The 11,828-nt window shown below is 37.6% G+C and overlaps 1 protein-coding gene across 3 annotated transcripts in view; it reads left to right on the top strand.

The window, feature by feature from the left end:
- The first annotated feature begins 1,742 nt into the window (after nucleotides 1–1,742).
- dmgdh (dimethylglycine dehydrogenase) overlaps nucleotides 1,743–11,828 on the top strand; it is a 34,668-nt gene continuing 24,582 nt past the window's right edge. The window contains exons 1-5 of one of the 3 annotated variants that reach the window (XM_088909809.1): nucleotides 1,743–1,873; nucleotides 4,883–5,057; nucleotides 5,506–5,604; nucleotides 7,262–7,426; nucleotides 8,158–8,362. In XM_088909809.1, the coding sequence (XP_088765935.1) occupies nucleotides 4,998–5,057; nucleotides 5,506–5,604; nucleotides 7,262–7,426; nucleotides 8,158–8,362 (529 nt within the window). In that variant the 5' untranslated portion in view covers nucleotides 1,743–1,873; nucleotides 4,883–4,997. Of the gene's footprint in view, nucleotides 1,874–2,688; nucleotides 2,887–4,882; nucleotides 5,102–5,505; nucleotides 5,605–7,261; nucleotides 7,427–8,157; nucleotides 8,363–11,828 lie in introns of those variants that run through there. The other 2 variants (XM_088909806.1, XM_088909810.1) reach the window with 2 other exon arrangements.

Genomic DNA, 11,828 nt, shown 5'->3' with positions numbered 1-11,828 from the left:
AGTAATTAAAGCAGGGATGACATCCTTCATTTTTGTTATTATTATCTTAAGTAACATCTCCTTCCATCATGGAGTTGATAGGGACTTTTGATCTGCTATGCTATTAATAACGAAAAACAAATTGCTTTGCTATGATCATTTTCAATCAAAAATCAGGTGGAGCCTTAAAGTATTTGAAAATCTATGTTAAAAACGTTTTGCTTTGTGGAAACCCTGTAATGGTGTTTACATGTGAAATGCAAACAACTTTCTTATCTCTCCTGCTTGTACGTGATCCTTCTTTCACAGACCAAACAAAACATAGAAAAGCACCTAGAGAACTGTGGTTCATATATGTCACATAAACAGTATATTGCGTCCAGCAGCCATATCACCCTGTAACTCACAACTGGTAACCCGCTCAAGTTAAGCAGGTGTGAGCCTGGTCAGTACCTGGATGGGAGACCTCCTGGGAAAAACTAAGGTTGCTGCTGGCAGAGGTGTTAGTGGGGCCAGCAGGGGGTGCTTATGCCCCCATGTGGGTCCTAATGCCCCAGTACAGTGATGGGGCTACTATACTGTAAACAGGTGCCATCCTTCAGATGAGATATAAAACTGAGGTCCTGACTCTCTGTGGTCATTAAAAATCCCAGGGTGTTTCTAACTACTATTTCTTGAAAAGAGTGGGGGTGTAACCTCAGTGTCCTGGCCAAATTTCACATTGGCTCTTATCAATCATGGCATCCTAATAATCCCCATCTACAGTATGAATTGGTTTCATTAGTCTGCTTTCCTCCCCACTAATAGCTGATGTGTTGTGAGTGTTCTGGTGCACAACGATGCTGCACGGTGGTGGTGGTGGGGAGTCCCCATTACCTGTAAAGTGCTTTGAGTGTCCAGAAAAGTGCTATATAAGTGTAAGCAATTATTATTAATTATTACTGTATATATCATGACCACTCCAACATGCTATACGGTGTTTCCCAAACTAGCAATTTCCATAGCACCATACCAAACACAGTGCTTTAAAATTAGGAACCTCCAGGAAGAGGCTTTATTTTCCTTTATCATTAGCTGGTTATGACTGATATCCTCTACCTGAGTTGGGAGAACATTACTCTCTTGGTTTTATTCAGATTTTAGTGTACCAGTGACTCTATGAACCTGCCAGGCATCCATTTGTTCTTTTTGTACTTGTACTTTGGAATACAACATTTAAAAATTAGAAAATTAAAACAGGATTGAATATCAACCTTTTTTAGAAATCCAAACTACACTCAAACATAATTTGTACAGTAACATGATATACTGTACTCTGCAATATTAATTTAGAGAAACAGCCTGATCAAGGCAGTGTCTGAGTAGTTTGATACAACATGGCTTAAGGGATATTCAGTGTCTATCAAATTCTGTATGAATTGCTCTTGATTTGTGCCTTTCTACAAGTTAATCCCTGAGTTGCTCTGAAAGCTCCTTGGTCTTCACTGTTGAATGCACCCATCCATCCACTTTCTAACTGCTTTTCCAATTCAGGGTCGAGGGGGAGCCAGAGCCTATACCAGCAAGCAATGGGCACAAGGCAGGATACACCACAGATGGCATGCCAGGCTATTGCATAGCAAATACTGTAGACACACACTCATCCAAGGGAAAATGATACCAGAAGCCAATTAATCCAGTTTGTTTTTGGACTGTAGGAGGAAACCCAGGCAAACACAAGGAGAACATACTGTACAAACTTTACACAGAAGAACTTCAAGTCTGGAATTGAACCCAGGGGGCCTCAGCACTGAGAGACAGCGATGCCAACCACTGCACAACCGTACCACCCTCATGGTTAAATCTTTGCTTGAATTTCTCTGCCTGGCGGTGTAGGAACTAATGGACTTTACAGGTACAAGAGAGTTTATTCTGAAATCATCTGAACCAGATTTTTGCTATTTAAGTATTCGTGTGACTGGTCATAGTAAGTGCCCCTGAAATAACTTAGCTTTTCTATAGCGAAGAATGCTGCATACCTGCAATCAACATAATTGAGGTATTTATGTATTTGCCTTTGCTGATATTCACACTTTTCACACATAAAAGTATTCAGTTTTGATTGTGGAAAAAAAATGTTTAAAAATGTCTATACCTTTGTAATTTAACAAATTAGGGCATCAGGGAAGGGGGTCGACACTTTTACTAGGCACTAGCAAGGAACAGAGCAACGCTTGAGTCTTGCGTTTAAACGGAGTGAAGAGGGACTTAGTCTCTAGCATGTGCTAAAAATGAGATTTTCATGAAAAGCCAACTTGAAAGAGTGATAAGTGTAATCTTTCTAGACTAGTACAGTATGTGCTTCGTGCTTTTTCTAGACGTGAGTTTTACAACGTAAGGACGTCATGTCAGTATTACAAATCAAATAATTCCAGTCTTCTGAAAAATATTCACATCACATTTAATCAAATATTCGTTTACCAGTAGCTTGTACTGTAAGCACATGAAGGAAAATACAGCTGAAAGAAGCTGTTTTTATGGATAAATTGTGTTCTGCTAAAAAATCAATTTAAACATCTACTATTAGCCTTGCTAGACATGCGGATATTCCTCGAGAATCTGAAAGGACGTCTTCGCAGTGATTGGTTACAGTGGCGCTGCTCTAAATTTGTAGAAGCCAAGTAGGAGGGTCCTGTCGACTATTTACGAATAACTGTAGTGTGGTGTTAGGTAAGGACTGGGTACGTACGGTAAACTAGGTAAGAGTGAGAGTTGACTTCTCTGTATTGTAAGATATCCCGAGATGTTACGAGTTTTAAATGCAGTTAATACCCAGATCCGAAGCAGTGTATGTTTGTACCCAAGTGCGTGTCGATTTCTTCTGCGGTCCCTAGGCAGCTCTTCGCACAGCAATGCAACCGGGGAGGGGTGAGTGTTTTTGGTTTAAAGTATAAATAGTGCGTTGGCTTTTCCCCCCTCGATGAACTCTGTACCTTTAATTTGTTACACAACGTACAGTTGTTGAACATGAAGACAGTCAAAGTGAGAGTAGGCTTACAACAGGTGGCGAATAGTTATAGTACAAATAAACTGCGGGACAAACCACTATAATTTTATGTTTCACTAAGCTGTACAGTTATACAGAGTTATTGTGTATGGACGTACGAGGAAATAACCTCAAGGTGGTGTGTTTATATAAACTGATTAATATATATGAATATAGTTAAATGCATAACCCATGAATATAAAAAAGGAACTGCCTGGAGCCACGTCATAATGAAGGCCTATATACAATTGTATCATATAGTATTATTTTGTAAAACAGCAGATAGTCATACTGTATATGGTACAGTATGTACCAGTGTTTTTAAATTGCAATTCCTTACTTATTTCTTTAACACAAACACAGTCATCCTGTTTCAGCATCTGTGATTGCACAAAGGTGTTTAAACCACCTTGGGCAATTTCTAATTAGTGCATTTAATTAAGCAATTAAAGGAGGAAGTAAACATCCGTGATGTTTCTTCACCTGAATCTATTTGTATCTTCGCTCTGGTGTACAGAGATAACGACATTGCTGATTCTAAAGGTTTTGGTCACAGTATCAGCTTTCCCAGAATGCAACAACTTTGATGCATTATTTCCATTTCACTTGTATGCTCTTTTTAATATAAGAGATTCATCTTTTGATAAGAAATCAGTGATTTATGTTTCCATTTTTGACAATATAACACAGAATTATAGCATTTTGTTTGCAACTTTACATAAATTACATCCTGAAAAATACTTAAAAGTATATTTAAAATTAATATAGAAGCAGTTAAAAATGCTGCCAATGCCAACACATAATTTAACTTTCAATTCAAGATTCAAAAGGGTCATTAAACATTGAGTGAGAAATATCTTTATGTAATGCACTAATTCAATAACATGTACTGTTTGGTACATAAAGTATTTTAGTAAGAAACAAAAATAAAGTAACATTAATAAACATTTAACATAAACAATTAACATACAGCTATAAAACATTGACATTCAGATTACAATTAATTATTGATTCATTACAATAATTAGAATTAATTATAGTTTCAATAGCATAGCTACATAGTAACTCATTCCCTGTATGTTTGCATACGTTGTCTTACTGTTGCATAACATTAATAATTCAATACTAAAACATGTATTCAGGTAGTAGGAGTCATTGCATGAAATTCATCACAGCTCTAAGTTCCTGTTGAGTTAAATTCCAGGCTGAGATACCTTCTGTGTGGAGTTTGCATGGTTTCCTATGTTTATGTTTTTGGTTTTGTTTTTTCAACTATCTCCCAAAGATATGCTGATGTATGTACAAGATGTATGTAGTATACAGTATACTGTATGTATACTGTATACTATATACTATATAATTTATACTTTATAAAGATTAAAGATTTAAATGCAGAGTTTTAATGTAAATATGCAGGATACTATCTCAAAGTGCATTACAGGTAATGAGGACTCCCCCTTCTCCAATGTGCAGCCCCACCTGGATGATGCGGCGGCAGCCATAATGCGCCAGTACGCTCACCACACACCAGCTATCACCAGCTATCAGTGGGGAGGAGAATGGAGGAGAACAACAAACAATTAATATGTAGAAAGCAAATTGTCAGTAATTAAAGGGAGACAGTGAAATGTAGTTTTGCTGGGAATACAGCTAATTTTTGCATGTATAGAGAAATTACTCAAATAAACTCAGCAAACAAATACTGTGGACATACAGTATTAACCCATACAAGTGGATAGTTGAGAGTGGTTTAATGTCACCAAGGTTATTCTAACAAATAAGTGAGCAATCCTGGGCATTGTAAGACTTTAACTCTCTAACCTGAAAGAGGATTTTCCCAAAAAAGCGCTTCAACCACCACTCGTTGTCTGTTGCCAGGGGTGATGGGTCTCCTAGCGCCCTGAGGAAGAGGTGGAAGGACAGTGCCGAAACGGTGGTCATCGGAGGGGGATGTGTGGGCACAAGCCTGGCCTACCACTTGGCCAAGGCAGGCATGAAGGATGTGGTGCTCCTGGAGAAGTCTGAACTCACCGCTGGCTCTACCTGGCACGCTGTAGGTTGCTACCACTGAAAATGGGATTCAAAGAAGGACATACTGTAAGGAGAATTGAGAAGATAAGAAACTTGGAAATTCCCCTCTGGGGTCAGACATCTTCATATCGAGTGCTGTCATCATTGTATGAACATTTGCAACCCCAGAGGTAGCAAATTGAAGAACAGAGAGAGAAAGGAATAATAAAAGTCATTATCTGATAGCGTCAGCATTTTGTTCTTCTGAAAAGAGGTTTTTCTACGCTGTGAGCTTGTATTTTTTCTGATACAATTCTCATAGTTTTTTTTAGAGTATTTTTTGTAACCACAGCAGTTGTTCCATGAGAGGATAAAGCTAGCTTACTAAAGGAAAAAAAAGTATAATTTCTGTTGTTTTTCCTTAATATAAATGCACTGTTTTTTCATATGATTATTTGTAGATGAACATTTTGCCTTCCTCTTTTATCTAGGCTGGTTTAACCACTTATTATCACCCTGGAATCAACCTGAAGAAAATCCACTATTACAGCATTAAACTGTACGAAAAACTGGAGGAAGAAACAGGGCAGGTAGGCTCACTTCTGGGAATGATCCGTTTGGCAACTAAATATAGAAATAAGATCACAAGCTAAAGTTTTCTTGTTTTAATCATTGGCAGTCTGGATACAAACTTTAAAATGAAATCTACTAGTCAACTCAAGTCTATAGACCAAAATGGGTGTGTAATTAAATGTGTATGGGTTCTCCCAAGTATAAAAAAAACAACAACTTGTGTTTAGGATCTAGAATCTTGTTTTAAACTGTTTGTGAATATCAAGTCATTGAGGGCAGCACAGTGATTAGCATTGCTGCCTTGCTTTCCTGGGAAAATGGACCCAGGTGCGAGTGTATCTTTGTGTTTGTGTTGGTGTCTGCCCTGCAATACACTGGGATCTCCTTCAGGGTGTATCCTGCCTTGCGCCCATTGCTACCCCACAACCCTGAATTGGAAGAAGCAGCGAGAAAATGCATGGATGTTTTATATTTGTATTCTACACTGTTCACAATTATTCTACACCATACATTAGAGTAACCACCCCTTACCATTAAAATACTGTTAAAAGGCAGCCACCTTCCACACCAACTGCCTGTTATACCGGCTATGCTGTTAGCAAGCAAGACCCTACGCGGAGTGTTTTAGAATGATCCAAAAAGGCAAACTATCTGAAAGACGCAAAACAAGAGGCAAAATCCAATGATCAAGGTGAAGGTGGAGAATCCAGGGAGTCTAAAGAAAGGGAATTGCACAGTGCAGGTAAACTGAGCAATCAGCAAGCTCACGGGCTAGTGACTCTAATACCAAGCATAAAAATAAGGTAACAAGGTGTAATTAGTGTGGACAGGTGCGGTATGTGGACGTAACACTACGATGAGCTCAAGGCAAAATATCTGCATGATGAATCTGCTTTCTGTGCTGTAACAGAAGACTGTGGACCACAGGGTCACTGTTGTGTTGTGAACTGGGATCAAGCAAAATATATTTATTTAAGGAGGGTAATTTATACTTCTAAACCTTTACTGCAAATATGTATAAAAACAACAGGTGAGCTGCATCCAGAGCTTTATTACAAAAAGGTGTGAAAAGGAGGATTTGCAATACATCTTTTAAAATCTAATTTCAAATAGATAATACTTGGAGGACTAGTGATATGTGCTTCTAGAACTTCATTGCAAATGGTTTAAAAAGTAGGGCAGGCAAAAATGCTTTTAGAACATTATTTCAAATAGATTGAAAAGGCGACTGATTACAACTAGACTAGCCAAAATTAAAGAAATAATGACACAGCAGTAGATATAATTACTATTTCTTCATCAGAAGTCAGTATCGGTATCTCATTGCAAGTGATAAACGGGTGACTCTCATTATATTACATTTGTCCAGGTTTTAAATGACTTTTTAAAATATTTCTCTCATATACATAAGTATAATGTCAGCAATATTTAATTTTACTTCTGCTCTAGTGTTAAAATGCAGGTGTTGCAGGCAGCACTTTTTCTAAGTGACTGTGAATTAAATCTCTGGAATTTCATCTGTATTATTAGCTGAACATCTGTAGGGCTTTATCTGCAGAAGGAGTGGAGGAGTGAAGGATGGAATAATGCTCTGTATAGAATATGGAAAACTCTGGAAAAAGATGGATAAAGACCATTAACATGAAGGTCTGTTTGCACTCTCAATCGCTGTAGGCTGTTGGGTTTCATCAGCCTGGCAGTATCCGTATTGCTTCCACTCCTGCAAGAGTTGATGAGATGAAATACCAGATGTCTCGCACTCACTGGCACCCCACTCCGCAGTTCCTCATAGGCCCTGAGAAGGTGCAGGAGCTCTTTCCTCTGCTGAACATAGACAAGGTATGTGTGGTAAAGCAGGTATTCAAAAATTCTCGAGCACTTTTCCCTGAAAGAGATTTTGTCCAGATCACATCAGTGCCGAGCACCGTTACAAAACACTTTAAAATGTCACATGACACACAGTGCCAAAGTACAGGGCAAAGGAATAATACAGAGGCAACCTGATTGGACTGAATACAAGACAGTTCATTATTTTGATCCACCCAAGACAGAGTCAGCAAAATTAGTATGGACCCCCTTGTTTGCAAGAATATAAGCAAGGTTTGCAAATGAGAGGGGGGTTATAAAGCCCATCTTGCTTATTTGGTAGTTTAGTGGCTAAGTGAGTCTAATACTTAGATGAAATGCCCTCTGTTTCAGGCTAAGAGATTTAGTTCTCTCAACCTGTCCGTATACAAGAGTTGCCTGAGACCAGGAATTGTTTCTATTGCTCTTTTTGCCACATTTGCTGAACACAGTGTTCTAGATGAGGTTTTGCTAGTGCATTGTTGATATTAAGTAAACCTTCCTGGATTTAAATGCTACACTTTCTGATATACAGTATACCCCAGCATCCTATTTGCTTTTCTGTTGCTTCTCTGCATTGTCTTGACAAGGACATAGAATAATCTACAGTACATAAACAACAAGTCGCTTTCTTGTGTAACTTCCTGCAGCTCACACAGGTTTGAAGCTGTAAGGATGAAGAATGCATACATGTATACGCACTGTCTCTGTTTACATTCTCTCAGGTGTTGGTGGGGCTGTATAATCCTGGAGATGGTCACATTGATCCCTACTCTCTCACTATGGCCCTGGCTGCAGGAGCAAGGCAGTATGGGGCTCAGATTTACTACCCTGCGCCGGTCACAGGCCTCACTCCCACAGCTGATGGGAAATGGATTGTAGAAACACCACATGGGACCATTAAATCCAACCGCATTATTAATGCCACAGGTGCGTGTTTCAACTCTTGTTCCCCTCTTGCTTTAACTTCCCAAGTCTATAGATTAAGCTCCACTGAATATGCCATGTTGAATTATTTTGCTGTTAGTAGTTATTCTGCTACTGTTTGAAGATGAAGAGGCATGTTTTCATGTGATGTCTTGTTATAAATGTTATAGAACACTCAACAAATATTTTAAGGAATGGAAGCATACTTTCGAGTTTCTAGATTTGATCAGTACTATCTGATTAAAGAAAACAAAGGTAGTGGTGACAGATGTTTCCCTTGTTAGTACTATCATTGCATTAACATTTGCAGACCTCAGTTAAATTTTCACATTTGCTGCAAGTATTTTAATTTCAGTGGCAGGAGACTGGGGTTGGACATTACAGTCTGTCATGCATTTCTGGATGGTTATAATTTCTGATCTAATTCTATTATTTCAGTTTAGATTCTGTGCAAAATTAATGTGGAGAGGTCATATGTTATCAGTAGCTAAGGTTAATGCGAAATGCATAAAACCACATAAAAAGTAAAAATATACAGTACAATAAGTGCTGTGTTCAGTCAACTCATTTTGACACTCACTCAACAACATTGATCATAACTGATCATTCACCTTTCAGTTTTGAGGTATTTTTGTTAATTGATTTGCTTTTCAATTATAACCAACTGTTTTGTGAAGATTTTGGTTGTTTTCAACAGCAATGACTGGGCTAAAGCAGTTTATTTCTGTAATAAGTATAGAAAAGGCCTTGAATTTTAAACAAACTCTTTCAATTTAATTGATAGGCACTGAGCCATATCTCCTGCCTTCTCCTGCATTCATTTGCACATGTGTGAACTTTGACCTTGGAAAAGAGTTGTGAGCTTATTTTTACTTATTTCTCTTCCTTTTGAGCATTACAGTCTGTACCAGTGTGAGAAGGATTTTGCCAACAAATTACAGGATTTCTGCTTTCATGTTCATGGTCAGCAGAAACAATTTTCAGGTTATCTGCATGCCCTGTAGCCCACATTTAAAAGCCCATTTCATTACAAGTCCAAAGTCTGTTTTTCACAAAAATACCTGACCCAGACAGAAGCTACACTTGTTTTTAGTAAAAATGTAATGATTTGGTGATGTTGCTTATAGGTTTTATCAATCCCATTATACATGATTATGAATTAATAGGGTAATTTTGAAACATTTAACTATTAATTAGTATTAACCTAAAAGTGTATTCATGACCACTGTAATCAGTGTTGCCTCATTTATGCATTTACAGTATAATGTATATTTGCCTGATTTTAGTTCTCACTGTTATTTTTTGGCAAGGTAATTAAACAGTGCAGGCTGGTTTCTGTATTGTAGATTTTGTACTGAAGTCTTAGTTTGAGAAAGTATGAAGTATACCGTAATCAATCATTTTCATATTCAGGATGGAAGAGTATTTTTATACAAACTTTACAGATCTCAGGCTTTTCTTTAAGTCACTCTTAATGTATTTTATAGCTTGAATTTATAGACAAAATGCAAACTTTTTGGTTTTTCAACATTTCAGCAAGTGACTTGGCAACATTGTTTGGGAAAGAATGTTAGTCAGAAACTAAAACAGTAGTAACAAGATCAGCTTTAAAGAATCACATTGTTGAATTTTAAAAAGGCACAATTTATAGTCTACATCAGTTATATTAATAAAAGAACTTTAGTTTATATAGCTTCTTTAAAAGTGGCTTCTCAAAGTGCTGTACAGAAAAAAAAATGCACAGTGAGAGGAGATAGTAGATGGGGGTTTGTAATACAGTAGGAAAGCAAAGGGGGCAGACAAATACAACTCAGTCTAAAAAAGAAAGTTTTGAATCTAGATTTGAAAGAGCTCAGGGAATGTGACTCCATTATATTCTTCGGGATGGAATTCCAGAGCTTTGGGGCATAACAGGAGAAGGCCCTGTCACCCATAGAGTGTTCATGGGCTATGGTGGGGAAAAGGATGATAGTAACACAGATGGGTACTGAAGTGCTAAGCCATGCAGAGCTTTATACTGTAGGTGAGCATGGGGATTTTGAAGTCAACACGAAACCTGATAGGAAGCCAGTGCAAGAACTCCAGGATAGAAGTGTGATCACTTATACTAGACCTTGTCAGGATTCTGGCTGCTGAATTCTAGACATACAGCACTTTGTTCATGGATTTAGATACCACAGTGAGTAGGGAGTTACAGCAATCAATACGAGTGAAAAAAAATTGTTGACCAACTTTTTGGCAACACTTAGCGACAACTTAGGACAAAGTCTGGCAATATTTCTGAGGTGGAAGAATGATATTTTGATAAGTTGCACATATGGGTCAGATGTCATGCCTGAATCAAATATCACCCCCAAGTTCTTCAATTTACTGTAGATTGAAACCCAAGTACAGTACCATCCACAGATAGGGTTCCTGCATTAGCTTTACATAGGTTGATGTGGCATGCCGAGAAGCATGACTTCAGTCTTGTTGCAGTTTAAATGAAGGAAAGTTTGAGTCATCCATGTTTTGATGTCAGAGATGCAATTAGAGCCAGCAGACTCTACTCTGACAGTGACTGTCTTCTGACAGTACCTGTCAAAAATCATATCCACTCATTATTAGAAAGCTGTCTGAGCTGGTTCACAGCAACCAGGGGACCCTCTTGGAGTGAAAGTGAAATTAGTAGGAGAAAAAACATGCAAATTCCACACAGAAGGGTCACAAGGACATAAAGAAAGCCAGGACCCAAGACTAAATTTCATTCTGTCTGACTTCTCTTTTGCTTTTAACATTTCTCTCAATATTGCCTCCAGATTTTTGCTTTAACATGTTGGAAGCTGTTAAGTATTGCTTTAAGCATTAAGAAATTTAGATTGTCATAGTAGTATACAGTATATGACAGTAGTAGTGTCAATAGTATTTTTCCAGTATTAAAAATGCATGACTTTGCTTTTATTGGCCCAATATATATATATCATTATATATATCCTTCATAGAATACCAGCTGTGGTAAAGCAGAGAGCCAAGTCATACATAGATTTCCAGACTTAACAGCAATTCTTTCTAATAATGCATGCCTATTTTTTGTATCTGGGAGGACAATGTAGTTTATTTTTTATTACGTATTCTACAATTAATCTTGCAGCAGATATTAGATGGAATAATCATTAATTATTTGGGTTATCTCCGTTTTTATACAATGGTACAACATTACTGGGAAACAAATAAGAGTTCAAGATTTGTTTAACTAAACAATTACAGACATACTTGTTTTCAGTTAACTAGCAGTCAGACAATTGATTGACTGTACATTTTGGGTTTAGATTAGCAACTGCATGTGAAGAAAATGAAGAAATTAAAGATAAGCATATACAGTAGTTTAAATGCTGTCCTGTTCATGTGCACATACTGTTGACTTGTTTTGTGTGTAGATATGCCCCTGGGATATTGATTTGAGAACCCATACACAAAATACTTGCCTTTA

The sequence above is a fragment of the Atractosteus spatula genome, chromosome 3 (assembly GCF_055471065.1).
Source record: "Atractosteus spatula isolate fAtrSpa1 chromosome 3, fAtrSpa1.hap1, whole genome shotgun sequence".
In the NCBI taxonomy this organism is placed as follows: domain Eukaryota; kingdom Metazoa; phylum Chordata; class Actinopteri; order Semionotiformes; family Lepisosteidae; genus Atractosteus; species Atractosteus spatula.
Note: the sequence above shows the minus strand (reverse complement) of the source record. Positions and strands in the feature narration are given on the sequence as shown.